The 23,304-nt window shown below is 54.3% G+C and overlaps 1 protein-coding gene across 9 annotated transcripts in view; it reads right to left on the reverse strand.

Moving 5' to 3' along the window:
* The window catches only part of Ctif (cap binding complex dependent translation initiation factor), a 271,305-nt gene that overhangs the window by 119,484 nt on the left and 128,517 nt on the right, over nt 1-23,304 (reverse strand). For all 9 annotated transcript variants that reach the window (XM_076836749.2, XM_077105601.1, XM_076836756.2 and 6 more), the window contains one exon: nt 18,527-18,603. In XM_076836749.2, the coding sequence (XP_076692864.1) occupies nt 18,527-18,603 (77 nt within the window). The remainder of the gene's footprint in view (nt 1-18,526; nt 18,604-23,304) is intronic.

A 23,304-nucleotide genomic window follows, 5' to 3' on the forward strand; every position in this document is an offset into this window, starting at 1 on the left:
AGAGGAGTGTCTGTGTCAGGGGACACCCCCTCTGTCCCTGGGGTGGCTGCAGTTTGGAAGGGCCACAGGGAAGGTGCAGTTTCATCTAAACAGGCAGGTGGCACTGATGGGACGTTCAAGGCACAGTCCCCGGTGCCCCTTGACCTCCCTCCTTGCTCCTCCTCATCTTCCAATGCAAGGGGGTGCTTGTGACCTCGGCTGGGGGTGTGGATGCGAAGACCCCGAGCTGGCCCTTTCCTACCCAAGTGCAAGATGGAGCCCCGAGCTGGGGGCAGGGCGGCCCTGTCCCTCCAGCACAGCTGGGGAGCTGTGGGGGTTGGCCCATGAGAAGCTTAGGTCCAGCAGCCCTGGGGAAGCCGGGGCTGCCGTGAGCAAGGTCCCTCTTGTGCCTGAAGAAGTTTCGGGCTGTGGCCTTAGCTCTAGGCTGGGGACTTGAGAGCTCCAGCTGAAGGGGTGGCTTTAGAGCAGACTTCTCCAGGGGACAGTTGGAGGCACTGGCTGCCTTGTGGCAGGCTCAGGAGGGTTCCATGCAGGGCAGGGTCCAGGCTTCAGCCCCACCCCTGAGGTGAGTTCTGCCTCCTGCCTGTGGGGCCCTGCTGGTCTCCCCCTCTCTTGCTCAGGTGTGCCTTCACAACCCCAAGGGAGCTGGGAGGTGGGACTGCTCTCTCCTACAGCCTCCCAAGTTCAGTTGCTGTCCCTTAGGAGCCACTGGCTACTCCCAGGAACCCTGGATCTTTAGATCTCCCAAGGTGGCCTCCACATCCAAACACAGCCCCAGGGGATAGGCGCTCTATGCAGACAGGCCTGGGCCTGCCTCAGAGTACACAGGAAGGAGGGGTCACCCTGTACCTTGTCTCCTCAACTCTAAGGTGGGGCAGAAACTGCATCTCTAGGGTGACAGAGGGCTCGTAATCATCTAGATCAGGGACTGGACAATGGCAGCCTGTGGGCAAGATCCAGCCACCACTTGTTTTAGCAAATAAAGTTTTATGGGACACAGTCACTCATTTCCGTATTCTTGAGACTGCTTTTATACCACAGTGGCAAAGCAGAGTCACTGTGACACAGACCCCGTGGCCCACAAAGCCTAAAATATTGACTCTCTGGTCTTTTACAAAGTGAGCTGACCCCTGACCCAGGTGGGCTGCCCAGCACTCGAGGCGCTCTGTAAAGGGTGGCTTCCATGATGGCTGTCATGACAGGTGGGAACAGGTGGGAACTGGTAGAGACAGCTGGGTCTCTGGTCCCAACCTGATTAAAACTAAGGAAGTCTTCTTTTTTTGGCTTACGTAGTTAGTTTCCAAACTTGATTTTGTTTTAAGAAACTCCATCCATCCACACACCCCTTCACTTACCAAAAACAAACCAAACCCATACAGGTCCCCGAGCTGAGCTGGGTAGACACGGGGAAGGCACAGCTGGAGAGGAGCTTGGATAGATTTCTCCAGGAATGGAAGGTTCGTGGAGCCCCGCTGCAGTGATAAGGGCAGGGACCAGTGACAAAGGGCTGTGCGTTCCCCATAAACTCCTGGCACCTTTGCCATTCCCCAGGACTCGTGTGCATCACCCATGAATCGATCTCGGCCCTCGGCTCTCTGGGTGATGTCCCCGCCAGGTCTGGTGAAGGCTGCCCACTCGTGGGGGTCCTGGTGAGCTGCAGAGGGGGCTTGGAGCGCCTGAGCAAGGACACCACAGTAGGTGCTCTGGATCCCCAGCAGGGTAGGCACTGTCCCATCGCAGCTCCAGCTGGAGGGGCGCCAACGTTGCCTGAGCCCCACAGGCGCCACCCCCTGCCCCGTGGGCATGCTTTCTCCTTCTCAGTGTCCCCTTCTTCCTTGCTGGCCTCCAGAACCTTCTAATCTGTTCTCCTCCACTCTTCTCTCTTCTCTCAGCTGCCCTATGGCTGGCTCTCCGGGGTCCCAGGAAGGTGTCTGCAAGGCGGGGCCATTGAACAGAACTGTCTGTGATAGGGACAATATTCTCTATCTGCCCTGTCCACTGAAGTGGCTATTAGTCACACATGGCCATATGACTGAGATTTAAATTTTGATAAACTTAAATCATTACAAAGAACTATGGCATTTGCATAGGGCAGAACCACTAGAGTAAAAGGGATTATTATTACTCATCCCAATGACTTCACTTGGGGACAAAGTCTCCTGAAGCACTTGTCCCATGGATGCCCTCAAAGTGGGGAGGAAGGGCCTTTGGACAGATCCGAAAGGGCAGATGAGAGGGAGTCCTTGTCTGTCCCTTGCCACTGTCCAGCTGTGTCGGAGCTCACAGTCTATCGTCACACCCCCAGACTGTTTCCAGTTCTGAAGAGCCTCTCCCCTCTTCAAACTGAACCCTGTGACATCCAGGTTTCTGTCCTAACAGGACCACTTCCCCGGACAGGAAGACGGCTCCAGACCACCACTTTTTTTGGCAGGGCGAGGAGAAGGGAGTGTCCCCATGCACAGAGCCCAGTGTTCCAGAACCCAGTGGAAAGGAACCTGTACACCCAGATGTCCAGAACCAGCCCCAACTCTGCAAGGACTCGAGTAAGTCACATAGCCTTTCTGGGTCTCAGTTACGTCACTTTCACAATGGGGACACTGGCGCTCATTCTGCCCACAGTCCCGGGTGATGGTGGAGTTTTCTGAGCAAGGCCGGGCAAGAGTTCTTTATTCGTGTTATTAATATCAATATATTTTCCTACCTACCCAAGGAAGCCTTCCCCATCAAGTTCTGGAAGATTCCGGCATTTCAATATGCTTCCCATTAAAGCCCGACCTTTGTCGTCACTGAGGTCGTAGAGTTTGGGGGAAACTGTGTGTGTGAGGGTGTGCCCTTGGAGGGCTCCCTCTTCCTGGAACCACCCTGGGAGCGGGGGGTAGGTGTGTCCCACAGCTCCGGCAGCAGCACCCTCTGGCCCCCGAATCCTCCCCGGGGAGGAAACAGTCTACCTCCCCGCTGGGAGCAGGGAAGAGGGAGCACAGGACAGGGTACGGATTGGAAGCTGAACCAGAAAAGAGGATGAACCTGAAAACGTGAACCTTTCAAAGCTACTGGGAGATTTTCCTAGAATATTAAAGGTGGAAAGGGGAAAAAAAAAACAGTTAAACAGGAAGGGACATTCAACAGATAAAGGTGACCACCTGTGGTCAAGTTCCCTGGCATTTACTTCCTTGCCTAGACCCTTCCTACCCTGTAAAGGGTCAGTCTGTGTGACTAATACGACGTGAGAGAAGGAAGGGCTTGTTGGTTTTGAGACTAGGTTATGAGAGACCCGGCAGTTTCCACTCTCTCTCCCCCTCCCCCTCCCTACCCTGTTATAAGCACCCTACAGAGAGGCCCAATTACAATCCCACAGCCACCAAGGAGCAAGGCCTGTCAGCAACCACTTTAGTGAGCTTGAAAGTGGACCTTTCAGTCCCATCCGAATCAACCCTTCAGATGACTCCAGTCTTGGCCAACGGCTTGACTACCATGTTAGAACCAGAGCAACCCAGCTACATCCCTTCTGGGTGTCTGAACCTCAGAAACTGTGTGAGATGATCTCTGTTATTTAAACTGCTAATTCGGGGCTTCTTCGTTACACAGCACGAGATAACCGATGCAACTTTTGGTGCCTGCAAGTAGGGTATTGCCATAGCACAAATCAAACATGGGAGTGGCCTTGGGCTTGGGCAGGGGGCAGGAATCAGAATAATTTCAAGGTGAGTATTGGCAAAAACCTCAAGTGCTACAAGGAGAGATAGAGACACAGATTCCGAAGTCACTACTGATGAGGGCTTTTAGGGAAGTGAGGAATAGGTGACCGGGAACAGGAGGAAGGGGGAATTCTTGCTATGCAGCAGCAGGAAGTTTAGCAACTCTGCCTCTGGTAGTGAGATGAAAAATAGAGAATTTATCTAATGGCTTGCATGATCTCACTGTGAGGATTTCCAGCTGGTGTTGAGGTGTCACCTGGTGAGAGGAGAGAGACAAGTTAAAAGAAGGACTGTTACCAAAAAGGAACCAGAACTTGCTAATTTTGAAGATTCCCCAGACTTCCCAGATGGTCGATGATGCTAAAATTAGGAAATGACTTCTGGGTAAAGATCAGATCCAGGCATTCTCAAGAAAGCAGGGTCCCGGGCTGAGGCGGAGGGTGTCACTGTGAAGTCCTCTGTCAAGATCTTAGCCAGACCAGAGGCAGTGCCTCAGAGTATCATTCAGTTGGACCAAAGAGTCTGTAGATTGTGACGGTGTGATTCTCAGATCTTCTCAAAGAGCAGAGCTTCTAAAATGCCAAGGGTATGGATTGTCCCTTGCCCAATGCAGGAAAGGGACAGTCTTAAAAAGACTTGGGGGTGGGATTTAATTAGTGACATAGAATCCAAGAGGATTTACAAAAGACCTATAAAGTTTTCCAAAGAATTATATCAACTTGGGCTGGAAGGAACAGAGACCACAAAATAAAAAGAAGCTGTTGGAGCCCCCAAATTATATTGTCAGTGTTATGTTTAGATAGGAGGTGTCCCCTGAAACTCATGCATGAGACATGCAAGAATGTTCAGGTGAAATGATTAGATTCCAAGAGCTTTAATGTGATGCCTCGGTCACTCCACCCAGGTAGATTGATGGGGCCGTAACCGTAGGCAGGTAGGGTGGTTGGAGGAGGCAGGTCACTGGGGCGTGCCTTCGGGGTTTACATATCGTCCCTGGTGAACGGAGCCCTCTCTCTGCTTCCTGGTGCCATGTCCTGAGGTGCTTTCCTCCACTACACTCTTCCTCCAGGATGTCCTGCCTCACCTTGGGCCCAGAGCTGTGAAGTCGGCCATCGATGGACTGAGACCTGTGAAGCTGCGAGCCAAAATGAACTTTTCCTCCTCTCATGTCTGGTCAGGTCTTTTGGTCACAGTGAAGAAGCTGACTAAAACAGCAGGAAGCCCGTGGAGAAATGACCCAGCTGCAAACACACGCCACCTTTCCCAGAGACGACGTGGAGGCAGAACCAAGAGGCAGAGCCGTCACTGGGCCCATGACTTGGCTGCAGTCACACAAGAGACCCTGAAGGGGAGACTAAGTCCTGGGCAGGAAGGGACTGAGCGCTACGCCAGGAACTTGCAGAGGAGCTGTGCGAGCCAGCCTTCATGATGGTCCCCAGGGGTCTCACCCACCCTTGGGTGGCTTCCTCTCACATGATACAAGGTCAGTCTGTGAGGCCCACAGAATGTGGGAGAAGGGACAGCATGTCATTTCTAAGATTAGGTGGTAAAAAAAAATCCCTGCAGTTGCCATCTTGGTGTCTGCCTGTCTGTCTGCCTGCCTGTCTTCCCATCTGTTCCTCTCTCAGATCATCCTCTTGGGGAAGGCAGCTGCTGTCAGGAGCAGGCCGTGAACATGCCCGTGAAGAGGTTCACCTCACACCTGACATCTAGTGAGGATCTGGGACCTGCCAACAACCTGGTGAGCAAGCCGAGGAGCAGATTGTCCCTGCCGGAGTCTTCTCCAATCTCAGTTGAACCTCCAGATAGTGACGTCAGCCTCAGGGGAGACCCTGAACCAGAACCATCCAGTTAAGCTGCTCCTGGATTTCTGACTCTTGGAGACAGGTGAGATAATGAATGTCGGTTGTTTAAAGCTCTAAGTTTTGGGGTAACTTGTTATGCAGCCACAGATAACCAATACAAACACCCAGCCAAGCCCCGTTTCCGGCAAACTATCACTGGCAACGATAATTGGCAGAGTCCCTAAAGCAGCCACACACACACACACCCAGACACGCTCACGCACGACTACAAACATGTGTATAATACAAACAAAACCCTGGCACGGAGTCCTCGTGTTTGTGGAGACCTTGGTGCTGCAGGCTGCTCCCCCAGCCACATCTCATTTCATCTGCAGAGCACAGATACAAGGTAGATGTGAGCTTTTATAGATAAGACACATGCCTCCGAGAGGTGAAGTGGTGCCTTAAGGCGACACGTCTAGGAAAGAGACTTGGACCAAGTCTAGACAATTCAGCACCCTCAAGGGGCCTCCTACACATTTGGCTGGAATGTGGGCCCTGCGGTGGCGCATGTTGTGTGACTTGCAGGCAGTGAAGGTCCAGGCAGAGAGGAGATCTGCCCTAAGTGCGATGGTCTTAGGCTTCTAGGATCTGAAATCCCAGGCCCGGCTACCTCCCAGCCACGGGAACCTCTTAGTGTGCCGGAAACTAGATGGTTCCCTTAAATCCGGGCAGTCAAGGCAGGCCTGCGGGCAGCATCCTTCCCTGGGCTGCCCACTAAGGCCAGGTCAACCAGACACCCCGTTTCATAAGATGGGATCTAGAAGTGGTAAATCAGGGGGTCCTGAGCTGCTTGGAGTAGAGAATCTGAGTTCACTCTCACCGTCCTCAGTGGGGGGGGGTGGGGAGGGAGGGGTGGACTCCTTGATTGCTTACAGTGGTTAAGCATAGTCAAAACACACCAGAGCTGGCCAGGAAAGGGGACCTGACACTGCCCTGGTGTCCTAGGAGGGGCAGTGGGGCAGGATGGGGCTTGGGAGGAAGCTGGTTTGCATGCTCTGTCTAGAGGGATCCTAATGAGCCCTCCCCACCAGCCCACTTCTGCCCCAGGATTTCCAACCCTCTAGATATCAGGCAAAGTCAGAATCCTGCTCTCTGCCTGGATCCCACCCAACTTCTCTGCACCATGGCTACAGCTTGGTTCAAAGGCACCAGGTTTCCTGCTCAAGGTGATCAGGCTGAGCCACTCACTCCCTGAGGCACTGAGCCAGTCTGGGACACATGCTTGTTGTGGCCACTAGGGCCACCAGGTCCAAATGCTCACACAACTCCATCTCGTATAGTTTCCTTCCTAAAAAGATTTCTCATCTGTTTCAAGTTCACACACAGGTTCTTTCCTGTGTTCAGTGTCAGCCTGACAAGCAAAAGCCTAAAATTGGATCCTCTGTCCCTGAATCCTCCCCTTGACGTTGAGAGACAGTCTGAAGTCAACGCAAGGGCAGTGGTATTCCTGGGGGAGGGGTCAGCGCAGATGGGGCTGGCGGGGGCGGCAGCTTTTGTCCTGGATTCCTCTGTCACCTGCAGAGGTGACTCAGGATGTGTGGGCCTACCCTCCCAGACACAAATGATGAGTGCCCTGTGTGTTCCCAGGCCTCCTGCCCGGCCCTGAACCCTTAGCTGCCACACCTGCTCCAGGTGAGCGGGGTATCTCCAGGATGGCAGGGAAAACTCTTTCAGCCTGGCCACAGCTTGACCCAGCAGGCCAACCCTGGGAGGCTGGGGAGAGGGAGCTGGTGGGGGCTAGGGCCAGGTGAGAGGGCTCCTAGGCGTAGGGACCAGCCAGCACGGGGACAGGAGCCAGCTGGACTGTTGAAGGAACCAGGAGAAGATGGATTCTAGTGAACAAGGTGAGTGAGGATGGAGGTGGGAGGCAGGTAGGAAGGTGGGTGGGCAGGCTGGGCAGGCCGTGTCCACAGGGAACACAGGGGTCCTGTAAGGTGCGCTGGTAGGGGCCTCAGATGGCCTATTTGAAAACCGATAAACTGTTCAGCATTTCCTCAAAAACCTCTATGCTGTTAATGTGCTGGTGACTAGGACTTTAAAGTTCCCCATGAACTGTTGGTGAACTTGAGTGTCCACCTACCCTTGAGTCTACACCTACAGCCTGCCACGGTCAGGGCCTCTCTACTCCGGGTGCTGGGCTCTGTTTCTTTGGTCTATTTGGAAAGAATGGGCAGCTCCACCTTGCTCACCTTTCGAAGGCTCTTAGGTCCCGGCAGGTGTGCAATGAGTGGGGGAATGACACAAGCTGCCAGCTCAGAGACGACACCTCTGGAGTCAGGAGACCCCTTCCTTCCCCTCCCTTCTCCTGTGGGAGTTCATATAGGCACCACCTCTGAGGACCAGAGTCCTGTCTGCCTGAGTTATTTTATTTCTGTTTGCTGGTGTCTTGCCTAATTGAGCCCCTGCATCACTTCTGGAAACCAGGCTGGCCTCCCAAAATACTCTAAACCATAACAGAGGCCACCGTGGCTTCCCCAGGACACATGCATTGGAATAAATGGCTAAAATTAAGTTACTGGGAAGACTCAGAAATAACCTGCAGGGTAAATGCTGACCCAGGCAGGAAGGCTCCTCTGTATTTTTAAAACCTGTCCCACTGTCACTGCTAGGGGTGTTTGGGGAGTGAAAGGCACCCTCATGCCTTGGGCTCATCTTCCCGGGTCTGGGGAGGAAGAGGCATCTGGCAGAGGCTCTCCACTGAGAGCTGCCCACCCAGCTGGACCTCACACCATCCTCCCTCAGGTCTTACTTGGTGGGGCCCCACAACCTGGGAACTCTCTGGTCTATTGCAAGGACTTCCTAAATATGTCCACTCATGAGTCATCTGGTCGAGGACAGGAGTCTGTAAGCAGTACTGACCTGGTGCAGGACAGAGAAGGCCGGAGGGTGGTGACCCTGCTTGTTGGGGTCTGGTCTGGAGTCTCACCCCTCAGCCATTCATGCCTCTAAGTTACACAGTATCCCTCCCCTCTGTCCCTCTGAGAATGACAGCCAGCTCTGCGCTAAGAGGAAGTGAATATCTTGAATACCCCTGTGCCCTATGGAGAGATTGGGGGGGGTATATGCAGAAGGCAGTGAGAGACCCAGAAGAGGGAGGCTGAGGACCTGGAGGAGGGACTGAGAGGCGTTTCAGGGCAGAGAGCTGGTTAGGGGCATAGGGTCTGAAGCCAGAGTGCTGGGGTTGCTTCACTTCTCTCCACCTGGAAAATGGAAATAAAATAGCCCGACCTTCCTTAGGATGATCTCTATTTGTTTAAGGCTCATAGAGTGCTCCAACCACAGCGAGCCCCTGGAAGTGCTGTGGAATTGCCGAGCGACTGCTGGGCTGGGCTGGGGGTGGGCCAAGCTTGCCTGCGAGTCCAGCAGAAAGACCCTCAGAATCGGCGGATGCACAGGCACCGCTGGGTAAGATGGTCTCCTATGACATCTGATCTCAGGCAGCTAGAGACTGGGGGCATGATGGCTCAGCCCAGCACAGTGCCAGTGTCCAGATCTGGACTAGATATGGGGAGGAAAGATGTACCCAGGAGCAGCAGACCTGGCCTTCCTCTCACCAACTTTCTGGAGAGCTGGGCTTACAATACAAGAGATACTGCTTATTCGCCCCGAGGGCCCGGGACAGCCTCTGGAGTGTTCTCACTTCTGTCTTTCCCATCCTGTGGTTAAAGAATGGAATCTTTCTGGGAAGAGTCCTCTGTCTCTGGCCCTGCACTCTTTCTCACACACTTGGGAACTGGAACCACACCCCCATTTTATAGCCGGGAAACTGTGCTGCCACAGCCTAGGGCAGCTGCTCTGGGCCCAGACTCCACAACTCCTGCACCAGCGTCCTTTCCTCCTCTGCCCACGTCCAGGGTGGAGGTCCTGGGAGTGACTGTCAGGAAGAAGGTGGGATTGTTTTCTGAGGGGCACTTACAGAGGAGGCCTTCCCACGTACCTGCTCTCATACATAATACCGGCACCCTGTCCCCAGGACATTAAGAAGAATGTGCTTGGGGAGAGTCCTTATTTTCCCAAGATCCTCTGGCTGGTGAGAGATGAAGGCAGGTGAGCCTGGCCCAGGGCCCAGGTGCCCGCCATACATACTGTCCCATGGAAGGCTGGGGTTGACTTGGTACTAGAGCCCCGGTCACTTGGGGCTCCTGAGAGGAAGAAGGGTTGGGGTTAGCATTTGCGAGTCAGAGAAAGACAGACCAAGACCTCTGAGCTGGAGTAACTAAACCAACTTGACTGGCCAGGGTGTCCAGACACAGTGTGGAGATGGCATCAGTCTCCGACCCATCTCCTCGTCATAACCCTCCTGCCCACCAGGCCACCAGGCATGTACCCCTGGCTTCTCCTCAGTCACTTTTCATGACCCTGGGTCTCCCCACTTTACTATTTAGGGCTTTCAGGGCCTGAATGAGTTCTGATTGCTGGGGAAAAGGGAGAAGAGTGACCAACGGAGAGGACTGTCCTGCTTCCCGACAGTGGATGCAGCCTGGGAGGGGTCCAGGCCTGGCAGGCAGAGCTGGCACCCCGGGGCTCTGCCAAATTGCATGGCAGGCCACCTCTTGTGCTGCTCGGGCCCTTACGTGGACATGCACCCTGGGCCAGGGACACGTTGGTCCTTCATGGGAGAGGCCCCCAGGGCCTTGTGTTCCTGCGAAGTGTGATGCTAAGGGTAGGTCTTCAGTCCGGAGCGTGCCCCAGGAGGAGGAGCAGGACGGGGGTCCAGGGAAGGCACATTGCACATAGGAGGGTCAGTCATGGACCACCTCCCTGGGGACGCTCCTGGCCGCTTGCTCTGCCCAGGGGCTCCGGGTGAGGCTTTTGCACTGCACAAAGGTTTCTGAGACCATCGTGATTTGTGCGATGCCTGGGGTCTTCTCAGTTGTGTCTGGGGGATCTACTTCCATCAAAATGGCCCTGGACATGTGGCTTGGAGAAATGAGCTGCTCTTCCCTCCGAGAGAGCCTGCTTGGGGGTGGGCGTGAGGGAGGAGAGGATCCTAAAAATAATTCCTATCTGACTCATTTTGCTCAGAATCTGACAGGGCCGCCTGCCAGGTGGGGGTTTGCCGTCCCATTTTCTTATCTATCTTTAGCAGGGACTTAATGAGGGCAATTTCCTTGCTGGGATAGAAAGAGAAACCGTGGGCAACGCGAGCATGGATCTGTCTCGCGGTCCCCGAGCTCCTGATGACAGGGTGGCAATGACAGTCACTGCAGGGCTGAGCTGTCTGTGGGGGCTTCGGAGACGGTGTCATTCCGGGATGGTACAAATGAGGCAGAGGCCCGCTCAGTGAAGCCAAGCTGGGCAGTGACCAGCACAGGAGGTGTCCCCTGGACCCCCTCTCCTCCTCCCAGTTACCACAGACACACAGATAAGACGGACCACTCAGGCCTGGAATCCCATCGTGAACCACCAGCTCATTCACCTTCATCATCTCTCTGTCCTGTTTTAAAGGACAAGGACAGCTAATCCTCCTCATTCACCATCGGCACATTCTATGAAGTCATTGCAAACACTGACTGAGTGAACGCTGAACTGTTACTCCCAGGAGAGGAACAGGGTTAGTCCCCGCAGGCCTCTGGTCACATTTTCACCAGCCTTGTTGTATGTGTGTTTCTGTCTCCAGATCCTAATTTAATCTCTGCTGTGGATCCGCACCGGCGAACGCACAGCCCGCAGCCCTCTGCTCCTGCTGAATGAAGCTCATCTGTCACGCGCATTTCCTCCCTAAGGCACATCATGGCCTTCTTGTGCTTAGGGACAGCAGATGGCACTTCAGCGCTATGCTTGGGGCCATCTTTAACAGCAGATTCACCAACAAAAAGCACACACGTGTGACAAACATGGCACTAAAGGACTAAATAGACCACGAGAAGGACACTTGCTGACAGTAGGAGAGTCAAAACAGAAGACAGAGCGTCCCCTCCTTTGACCTCAGCTGGGACCCTGCCTGCGGCACCACTCAAACTGTCACCCCTCTGAGCGTGGCGACTGGCCTTGGCGTGACGCACGCGTATCAGCAAGCAGGCGCATTTGCGGTATGGAGTCCGCGAGTAGAGAGTTCACAAGTGGAGAGGGCTCCTGTGAATGAGCCGGGGGACAGGCGCAGGACTCTGGCTGGGTAATTCCTGATCAGCTTCTGGGCGGAAGACCCTCCAACCAATGTGGGTGGACACCATCGCATCTGCTGAGGACTTGAACAGAACAACAAGATCTGGGGCACCCAGTCACCTCTGGAGGGTAAAGGACCCTGATGGTGACTGATGGTGTGAAGGGCAGGGGCAAGCACAGGTGGCAGATGTGACTTGAAGAGAGAGATTTCAGGAGGCACTGGGTATCCCCCAGGGCTCTCACCATGAGGCCAGATGTGAAAAGGAGGGTGGTTGTGGGAAGGCAGGGACGTCCACCAGAGCCGGGCAGAGCTGTCACGGCAGCGACACGAGGCTCAGACACTTTAATGACCACTCTAAAATGACCTCTCTGTATTTAGAGTGAGAAGGCAGAGGGAGGGTGAGGCTGCTGAGGAGGTGGGTGGTGTAGAATTAAGGGGTTGGGAAGAGAAGCAGATCTGCCCAACACCAAGGCTGCCCTCCACGAGGGAGCAAGTCCTGGCCCAGGACGGCAGACCCAGCGGCACATCTCTAGGATGCAGGGGCCGACGAGAAGGTCACGGGACAGCGACGGGCTCGAGTCCTCACTTCTCGCCTGAGGGACGGGGCAACACTGGTCATGACAAGAGAACTCCTCATCGAGGTCATAAACGGCCCCTGGCCCTGTCTCAGGAATCCTGGAGGATAGACAACATGAGTTTCAGATGACAACTGGACTGGGCCAAGGGGTGCAGAGATGGCTGGGGAGACGTCATTGGTGGGAACACCCATGCGGGCGTTTCTTAGAGAGATTCCCATTGGAATCAGCGGACTCAGGACAGAAGACCCACCCTCACCGACGTGGATGGACACCGTCTGAGGACTTGAAAGGACCAAAAAGGCAGAGGAAGGGTGACGTCACCTCTCTTCCTGAGTGGGACATCCATACTCCTGTCCTCAGACATCGAAGCTCTGATTCTTAGCCTTTGAACTCATCCTGAATTACACCGTGGCTCTCCCACCGGGCTGCTAGAGTACCCGCTAGACTATGGGATGCCTTGGCCCCCATCATCCCTCGAGCCAATCCCCATAATCTTTCTTGTGCTTTCTCTGTAAAGACTGGCGATGTGTATAGATAGTTTCAATTGTCAAAAACTGCAGAAAAACAGACATCCCTCCCCAAAAGACGTCCAAATACATGGTTTGGAAGAAAAAAGATCCCTAATCACTAGCACAGGTTCATAGACCAAATCATGGCCAGGCCAAATCTGCAACCATTTTTGGAAATGATTACATTAAGGGGACCTGTAGACACCAAGATTTAAGGGGCATTTCAAGGGGCTTTTCTATCACTCTGTCCTGTGATGTGTTCCATATAGAAGTTTTAAAATTGAGATGTAATTCATGTGCCACAGGATTCCATTCCTTAAGACATAGAATTTAAAATACTAAAGTCTATTTGCAAAGTTGCATACCCATCCCCACTAATTCCAGACATCCTATCTGTTTTGATCAGTGTTGTAAATGCCACCACAAAGACCTTGCAAAATCAAATCTGAAGATTGACACTTAGGAGTTCTAGTACATGTTGGCAAAGGAAGAGAGGGAGGGACACAATTCTTAAGTGGTTCTACAATGAGAGAACACTAAGCTCTAGCCGCAGTCAGTGGTAGACAGAGGCTGTGACCTTCTGCACTGTCCAGAAGGTGGCCCAGCTCTGCACCCCTCTCCCTGCTTCTTGCCCAGTGTAGCCATTGACACTGGGTGGGATGGCTAAGGTCTTCTTCCCTTCCATCTGATTGGCCATGGACTAAATTAACCGTTCTGAGACCTCATTTAATGAAGCAAATTAATTTGGAAAACAGCTCTCCTGTCTCCCTGGTCACACTGGTGGGCATCTGCAATGGACCGCTAATGTTTCCATTAGCTGCCTTACGGTAATTGCTAAGAGCTGGGCTTTGGAGCTGCAGGGTCTACTGAGACTCCTAACAGCCTGACCAGGGAATCATCAGAGCCAGCGTGTTCTGACTGCTCCCTCCTATTTAGCTTTGTGGGGTACTGAGTCCCCCCTGTCTGTCTCACTTCTGGGAGGGGTGGGGATCCCTGGCCCCAGTGCCTACCTAGCTGTGTAATTCACATTCCTGTGATCCCTCGCTGTCCCATCTCCCTTCCAAATCCTCCTCCAGTCTCACCAGAGGTTCATTCACCACCTCTTCCAGGAAGCCTTCCAGAACCACCCCCCACGATGGCTCCTTTCCCGAGCCACCTCTGAATTAGCACGAGACTCTCCACAGGCAAGCACCACATTCTGGCTGATTGTGGAACAAGTGTGCCATTGTACAAGTTCCATCTCTGGTCCTTGAGGGCAGGGACCACATCTTGTACTCTGGTGCTCTTGGGATCACTGTACCGAACACCGAAGACAGCTCCATCAGTCCAAGTTGGTGAGTTCAATAGCGGTTCACTGTGGGGCTTCCTTCAGGAAGAAAGTATGCCTGCCCTGCGACCCTCTACAGAAACCGCCCTGGGTGGAGACAGCTGCTCAGCCTGAGGTCACACCTCCTTTCCCCCTGGCAGTCCCCATCCGATGACCAAGGGACACAAGGTGTAAAGGCCTGCTCTGTCACTTCATCTTGGGTCAACTCTAAAGTGTTCCCAACTTGGGAACTCCCAGGAAGTCCTCAGTGCAGGTCAACTTCTGCCCAATCCTGCACCCCCTCCCCTCCCCCTTTCTTCTCCACAGACGGATTCCAAGGCATCCCTTAAAAAGCTGATCTCCATCCTGGAATCTGTTTCCCAGGGAACCTAGACCATGGCATCTCCTTAGTCTGTGTAGCTCTTAAAATGGAGCTGGGGGTGGGTCTTAGGGGAGGGGCTGAGAAAATCCTCTGTCCCCTCCCCAGAGGACACCACTCAAGGTCAACAGAGGCCCGGGGCCTAGACTTCAGCCTTCTGGTGAATGCGCTCCTCGGCTCTGCACTCTGGGGGCAGAGAGCTTTGGGAGGAGGCAGACAAACCTTGGTACACTCTCTTCCAAGTAGCGGGTCTCACCTCTTTGGAGGACAGAGCACCTGAACCCTGCTGCTCTCTGGGAATGCACTGAGAACTCATCTATCGGGTCTAGATGATAAAATGCAGGACTCGGCCTGAAATCTGCTGTCTTTTACCAGCTTCCCCGAATAAACAAGTTGTTATCCGTTGTCCAAATTCAAGAACATTTTTAAGGAGAAAACCTTTGAACTGTCCAAGACCTTAATTTTTTTTTCCCCCTGCAAAATGAGTGTGGGGTCGGGAGACATCCACAACTCAATTTTATCACAGAGCCCCCTGAAGCAGCCTGTGGAAATGGGGAGCAGAATCTGGGGATGGCTACTGTTGAGAGCCACAGCCGAAGGGGCCCCAGCAAACTTTCAGACTGCCAGCTGATGAGCTGAAGGGGCCCCAGCAAACTTTCAGACTGCCAGCTGATGATTGGCTCACAGCGGCCCCAGCAACTTCTAGCTGATTGGCTCCTCTGCGGTGATGCTCATTGGGCTGTTTCCCTGCCCTTTCAGACCACGGAGCTGCTCATTGGGGGACTTTTTTGGCTCCGCCCATGCGACCCAGCCAATGAGCCTCAAGAGCAGGAGGATTGTGGGAGGAGGAGGTTGTTGGGGTGTGTGGCTTGTGGGAAGCCGGTGGTGGCAGTTGGGCTCTGAGGGTTTTTTCCTGAGGAGCTGTTTTGTTTATCGTGTGTGGTTCTAAAAATAAAGTTAGTTTCTTTTGACAAGTGGCTCCTGAATTGTGCCCAGCCAGACTGCGGCAGGCTACCGTGGAGGGGCCCTCCTGGCCTGCCAGCTGGGCTTGGGGAGGTCAGGACTGTGGAGACAGAGCTTTCAAAGTTGGTCCAGGAGAGGGCACACAACTGACCTGGTGCCCTGACCCTGGAAGGGGTACAAGGCAAGGCTTCCTGGGTTCACAAGCAAGCCTGGCCCCCTCTGGGTGGTGGGTGAGCAGCATCTCCTATGCACACTGCCTGGCAAGGCTTGCTGGCCACCTGGACCTCCCTCTGACCTGAGAGTGGGCTGACCATTCCAAGATGCTTTACAAGATCAAGCTCCTTCAAGTCTCCCAACTAGTGGATGCACTTTATGGAAGAGGCAATTGAGCTTTCTAGATATGAAGCAATTTGCCAATATCCCAGAGCTGGTGAGCGAAGCGGGTGGAATTCACATCCAGCTTCTAATTCTGGGGCGTGAGCCACCAGTGTGACATTATGCAGCTTTCTAACAGCCTCTGATTGAGACAAGTGGGAAATTAAGGCAGTCAGGGTGCACAGAAACACCCCAAGAGCCAGCTGGGACTGGGACATGGTGCAGACTTCCTTGAAGATGGTTTTGGGGGCATCACACAATCCTAGCTGCAGCTATGTGCCCATGCTACACACAGCCTATGGCTCTCAGATCCAGACTCAAGTCACTTTGCAGGAAGCCAAGGCCACGGGCTCTTGTAGGCAAACCAAGGAGAGCCAGAGATGGCTACCTTCCTCCATGAACCAGGGGTGAGATCACAGGCATGATATAGATGCTGGCTGTGTCCCTCTGACACCAAACCTGATGTTGGTCACCTCTTCCCCCTTTGCCGTGTGGTATACTCGTGGAATGCCAGCCCTTCTCATTGTGGTTTAAGCCCCAAATTAGGCTGACCTGCCGTACAGAAGTGCTAGCCATCAAGGTCAAACTTAAAGGTTCAGCGCTTAGCAAGGCCACTCAGGAGGATAACCGACCAGGAGGGTTGGGATTGGCCTGATAAGGATTCAGGGCCCTCCTGCTTTTAGACAATGAGATCCTTAAACCCCATGGCTGCCTGTCCCTCTCCTGGAAGTCCCCATCTCCTGGGGACTCCAGGATGACTCAGGCGGTGGTGATGGGCCGTACTGTGTTCCAGCACGAGAATGAGGGTGGGGCGCTTTGAGCAGCTTTGACTCAGTGAGCATCTGCTACCCTGAACTGCAGTCTGACCCCGATGGTGGAGACGTTCGATCCTTGAGTCTGTCATTGGTCTCAGCTGACTTCCTCTAGTTTGGGTCCCGGGGAGCAACGAGGCAGCCACCCTCTCCCTCTGTGTAAATCTTTCATGAGTTTTGCAGTGTGGATGTTCTTTCCTCTTCCCTGGCCCCAGCCTTCCAGCTCTCCTCCAGGACATACTTTCCGTCCCTTTAATCATCTTTATTGCCTCGCTCTGGATGCTGGCCCAGCCCACATCCTCTGCGAGGTGAGCTGACCTACCCCGGGCATTGGCTACTATGAGCGCAGCTCAGCCTCCCAGTCCTAGTGTGTCGTGCATGTTGCTCTTCCTACATTCCTGGGTCATGCTGCTGCTTTCCGGAGGCCTGCCCCGGTCCAGGGGACTCCTGTGGAGCAAGGCGACCTGGCCCAGAAAGGGACATGTGGGCTGACCTGGATGCCACTGCCTGGGCCAGGAGAAGCCGTTTAATTCGGAATCTTGGGGACTCTCCATGCCTTTGAGACACACATTCTGTTCCCCCTGGCATGCCCAAGCCCTTGGGAACCCCATTCTTCCTTTAGGGGTACTCTCTGTTTTTTAACTCTGCTGGGAACCCAGAAGCCAGGACGTGGCCTGTGCGGCTCTGCCCAGCAGAGGCAGCTCACACAATGCAATTAGCTGTACTCTGGCCGCAGCAGGGGCCGGGCTCGGTCCAACTCTCCCGGCTCAAGTTTCCCTTTTGATGCCTGGTGGTTCCACATAAAGTGCCTGGTGGTTCCGACTTGTAAGCCAGAGCGGCCTGCCTCCCAGCTAGTTGGACATTTACTGTCTTCTGTGAATGTTTTCAAACTCACTAAATCTGCTATTGGAGGACAAGCCCTCTGGGTACTGTGACCTCCTCCCACCCTGAGAGTTGTGGCCACCACCTAATACCCCGTGATCAGGGCCTGCATGCCGAGGGGAGGGTTGGAGACGCTGGTCAGCCACAGCCCTCCATCTCCAGGAGGTGGCCACGCAGCATGAGGGCAGGCACTCCTCATTTCTGATCAGGGGATGTCAGCTGGCTATTCCTCATCTCTCCGAGAACATTCTCTGTTCACAAAAGGTAAAATCACAAGACATCACCTTCATGTAAGAATAAATTCCCTATAGGGAACACATCATTTGAATTCCTCAGGCATACGCCTTTTTGTTCTTTCTTTTTTTGGATTTCCATCCAGAAATAATTTATGCACATTCAAGCAAAAAATATACTCCAACTCCCCCTTTTGCACAAATGGCCACACACAATAAATACTGTTCTGCACCTGGAATTTTTTTTTTTTTTTTTCACTTAAACTATAGCATGAAGACTTCTCCCAGTAAGAAAGCCTTGTAGCAAACAAACACTCGCATTCCCCAGACGGCCAATCTCCGTTGCTTGTTCTTACCCAAACCATCTCATCAGGCCTTTCCTGTTCCCCGATGGTCACCCAGGATTCTGAGCGCCACAGGAGAGCCTGGCTCACTGTTCACTGGCTCACTGGTTGGGAGCAGCAGCACTGCCTATTGCTGATCTGTGTTGCCTGTGACAGCCAGCCGGCAATCCCAGGGACAACTCCCCATGTCGGGAAGAAGGAAAAACAGATATCCTTGGACTTGTGAGCTCCGGGAGCCTCCTGGAGGCCATCTCTCAAAACACGCAGCCAGCAGGTTTGTGCTTTGCCGGACTCTATAGGGGTCCTGTCTCTGGGCCACCGGTGCCGTGTGGGAATCTCCCACTGGCAACCAAGCCCACCCTGCCGCCAACCTACCAACCTCATCTCAGAGGCGTCAATCAAGGAGAGCAAAAGCACAACGCGGACCAGGGCTGAAGAAGGCACAGCCACCCACCCAGGAAAAGAAGACCCAGTGCTCTCACTGTGGTCTCTCCTACCTTCGATCGTTTCTCCTCCTCCGGAACAGCTTCTTGGTGTGTGCGATCTCCACTTCATGGGGCATCGGGTGGTAGCCCTGTGACACCGGGAAAGAGGGATTGTGAATAACTTCTGCAGGAGAGCACAGAACTGACCATACAAGTATCCAGGACAGGAGGGCAGGAGCAGCTAACTGTGACCACCGAATCCGACAGAGAATGGAAAACGCTAGAATTTAATGAATTCCCCACCAGGTGAGGAGGCTAGAATTGCAGACTCAAGGAACAGAGGGGACCAAGGGAACCTTAGAATTCATCCTATCCAAGCCCCCAAATGTAGGCGAGGATGCCGGGTCCAGAGCGCTGAAGGAGCTGTTCAGTCTTGCGGGCCGTGGAGCCAGGGCTGCGGCCGCCCGCAACCCTTCCTTGGTTGGGAACTGAGCACTGGAAGGCAGGTCGGTGGGACCCTCCTGGTGACGCCCCAATCCAGAGGTCTGTTTTTGTGTCCCCTTAGGCCAGGGATGCTGTCACTGGCTATAGGATGGGACAAGATCCTTCTCCAATCTCCCAGTTTCTAACAAAATGGAAATGATACTTCTATTCTACTCTGAACTGCTGAGAGGACCAGGAGCTAAAGTCTGTTAACCCTGAGCTTCAAGCAGGGGAAGAGCCTCTCCTAATCCTAGGCCAGACTGCCCTGTGCAATTTTACCCTAAATCCTCTCCTTATATTGCCTGGGAAATATTTAGAGAAAACATGCAAATAGTTAAATGCTTTTTTAAACTTTGAAGGAGGGACTGGGGAAGATTCTAAGGATCTTTTTTTTTTTTTTTGTAAAATGCCCTCATGCCAACTATTTACATTGACATCAAGGTTGGGAAGATCGACTTATAATGCAGGGTTGATTCTGCCAAATGCCAGGCCTGGGCAGAAGTATTTGCAAAATCTGGGATGATGGCCAGTTCTGTTCTCACCACCTTCCCGCCACCTCCACCTGCAATGGGAAAATGTGCCCCAGCAGGACATGACAGCACCGCCACCCCACTGTGAGCATCCCAGGATGGAACAGGGATACCTGGCCTGGGGGTCTTGGAGGGCCGTCTGACGTGGGCATTGGAGACCTGAGAATAGGCCCTGACGTGGAATCTACCACTTGGGCACACACAGCAATGGAAAGCCAGAGGCCGGTCTGCTGGAGGGTGGTCAGTGGGTATCCGTTTGACCCCCAACTCTCACTTTGCAGGCATGGAGACAAAAGCCCAGGGAAAGGTCAGGCGGAGAATGAGAGATGGCAGTTCTGTGGCTGCAGCCCTGACCTCCTGGGGAGCACACAGATCTCTCTGGATTGGGGCTCCACGGAGAAGGTCCCACTGGTCTGTCTTCACAGGGCTCAGCCCCCACGAAGGGGAGAGATGGGGAACACTGGCCGCCATGACTGTGCTGGGACTGGCCAGTCTAGGAGAGCTCTCCAGAAGGGTAATGGGAGACAAGGGGTCAGGGACTGTGGACACAGGGACTGTGGCATTACGGCCACTTGGCTCAGTCACCTATTGAGACCAGGGAGGGAAAGACACGTTTCAAACTATGTTTTAGTGACAGCCCTTCCCGACCCAGCCTATGTCTCTTGCCTCCAACAATCTAGCCAAAAACGCATGAATGAATTCCCAACTCCAGGCTGCCACAATAGGCTCTGGGGACTTAGGATGTGCTTTGTTTAATGGTTTTCTCAAAGGATATTGTTTGTTTTCTTTAATACAAAATACAAACAAGGAAAAACACCAAATCTTCCCCTCTCACTTCCCCTCTCCAGGCGGGACCCTTCCCTCCCTCCCTCCCTCCCTCCTTCCCTCCCTCCCTCCCTCCCTCCCTCCCTCCCTCACAGCCTCTCCAGGTCACTTCAGGAACACACTGGGTGTGCCCCAAGTAGACAATGGACAGGAAGCCGAGGCTCCCTCCCGAGCTGGCGGCAGACTGAGATCTCAGCTCTGAGGCTGGACAGACGGAGCTGCCCCCAGCACTTGGCATAATAGGGGCCAGGAGGTGCCAGCCTCCTCAGCAGGGCCTCAGAGTCCTGGGCTCTGACCCACATCCTGGCTCCGCCCCCCACCCGAGGGCAGCCATGGGGAGCTGCACTCTGGACACACTGCGGCATGGATCCTAACTCTTCCCCAGGACTCAGGGGAGATCATCCAGGCAGGATGAGAAGCGCCCCTCACTCCCTTAATCTCAAGGAAACAGCTGCCCTAAAACGTGACCAGTAAGACAGGGCCGGCCAGAGTGGCCTGTCCTAGACAAGGGCACCAACGACAGGAATAGGAATCGGGAAAGGAGCTCCTGATGGCCTGGCCAGGGATAGTGGGGTTCTGGCTTTAAATCAGAGATCCCCGCTGTTTTCAGTCAGGGTACATCCCTCCAGGGGACAGCACGACACTGACCAGGCTTGTCAGGACAACTTTAAGAGTCCAGCGGCCTTGGCTCTAGTTCTTTGCTCAACACATCTGTCCACTTCCTGCTCTCAAAGAGCTGAGGTGGACCTCAGTCCAGGTAGGAGTGCTCCCCTCCATGAGTGCGAGAACCAGCCCTCAGGTCTACCAGTTGGTCAGCCTGCAACAGGCAGGCCTCTGCCACCACCTGGGCAGCCACCAGGCCCTGCCTGCACGTCCCCAGCTTCCCTACCTGCGCGCATTCTCCTGAGGCCCTGAGACCTGACTGCAGATCCTCTGTTATCTGACCTCTGTCCTCTTTCTATAGCCAAGTGGGCCTGGGAGATAAGCAGGTTACATGAACATGAAGAGGAGGCTGCTTCCTCGTATAGCTCCGTCCTGGTACACATGCACATGCATGTGTGCACATGTGCACACACACATACTTCCACACCACAGGGCAGCGCAGGCAGCGCCGAGGGGCAGCATGTTACTGAACAGGTCGCAAAACATGTTATGTAAAATCGGCCTCTTCTGGGGCAGGCTGAGGCTGCAATCTCACAACCTGGCGCAGTGGGTATTTCCGAGGGATTAAGGGCAGGCCCAGCAGAGCTCTGGCTGCAGAGCCTCAGCCCCAGATGGTTAATGATCCCAGGCTGGGACAGCTAGGGTTTTTCCCTGAGGTGACAACAACAGAGAACAAAACTTGGGTCTACAGGTGTGGGCGGGGACAGAAAAGGGGAGGCAGACACCCCTAGCAGAGAGCAGGAGTGATGCTGGTGGCTGCCACCATCATGGGAGTGTCAAACCTCCGCAGGCCACAGACTTCCACACACCACCCACCTAGGCACCTGTCCATCCCCATCCTGAGAGCCATGACCTCTCCATTCATCTCCCCACTCCATAAATACTGTGGACCTGGTACTGGGGGAAATGGGCAAAGTGTTGGTTCTCACACAGCACAGATCTGGGGAGAGAGAGGCGAGACACCATGTTTGCCACGGAGCAAACCAAGGCAGGGCAGGGGGTGGAAGAAGTAGGGGTCGGGCGGGGTGGGCGGTCAGAAAGCCCTCCCTGTCCAGGGAACAGTTCACATCTGGCCACCTATCCACCCACCCAACCAGCACCCTTGGTTGTTCTTCCCTCACTGAACACTGGGGGCCGACTCTGTGCTTGTGGACCAGATGGAGAAGACCAGGAGGAGTAAGACCCAGGCCTAGTTCTGAGGGCCTCCAGGGAACACACACGCTGAAGCCTGCCATGCTTATAGATGAGGCTGAAGAGCCCAGAGGAAGAGCCCAGGGCTTCTCTCTAGGAGAAGGTCGGGGAAGAGGTCATCAAGGGTGTGGTACCTGAGCTGAGACCTAAGGCATGCCACACGGGCTCCAGATGCTGCAAGTTGAAAACCCGCTGCAGTCACGGCCACGTGTGGGGGTGCCTGGCCCTGCTGGAGAGGGGAGGCACCTGGCACCCCAGGGGCCAGGGCTGGGGCTCCTCTCCGCTGCGCCTGGCTTGGGGCCATATGCATCATCCTCTTCACCCCAGGAACTAGGTAGAATTGTGTCCCCCAGGAGATTTATTGGAGTCCTAATCCTGGGTACCTGTAAGTGTGACCTTATTTGGGAATCGGGTCTTTGAAGAGGGAATCAAGTTAAGAGAAGGGATTAAGTTGGGCCCAACATCCAGTAACTTCACAGAAGAAGGAAATCTGGACACAGAGAATCGGCAGCCACAGAGGGAGAAGGCCAAGGGAGACGGAGACACGGACTGCAGTGCTGCAGCTGCCCGCCAAGGGCACCGAGGACCGCTGGAGCCAAGGGACACTGGGAGGAGGCAAGGAAGGCTTCTCCCCGGGAGCTGCTGATACCTGGATGGGTGGCTCCAGCCTCAGAACCGTGAGACACACTCCCCCCCATGGCTTTAAGCCACGGGATTTGTGGTCACTTGCTCTGACAGTCCTAGGAAGCTCATGTGCCCCCTGCCCTCCTGTCCACAGCCTAGACTGCAATCCTCAGTATAGGTCCCTGGCCCTGGGTCTGCCCGACGCCTCCCCCCACCTCCATCTGCTCCCTCAACATCCCCAGCTGTCTCCTCCTGGGTGGTCCTGTGGGACCCTGTTTGGCACATGGGGTTGCCCCAAGTCAGACAGTCCTCAGTGAGCAGGAGCGGCCGGCCCCACCCATGCCCTACTGCAGGATCCTGAGGCACCTCTGCAGGGGTGCCAGGCTCCACCCGGGACTTGCAGTCTGAGGGGGAGTCTTTTGGCCCCCTATCAAGCCCACGGCTTACCCGGCTGCCCAGGTCTCTAGCCTCACAGTGCTTCTAAGAAGAAGGACCGGAGCCTCTAGAGAGTAGGCGGGGATCAAAATGGACCCC

The sequence above is a fragment of the Callospermophilus lateralis genome, chromosome 17 (assembly GCF_048772815.1).
Source record: "Callospermophilus lateralis isolate mCalLat2 chromosome 17, mCalLat2.hap1, whole genome shotgun sequence".
NCBI classification, from domain to species: domain Eukaryota; kingdom Metazoa; phylum Chordata; class Mammalia; order Rodentia; family Sciuridae; genus Callospermophilus; species Callospermophilus lateralis.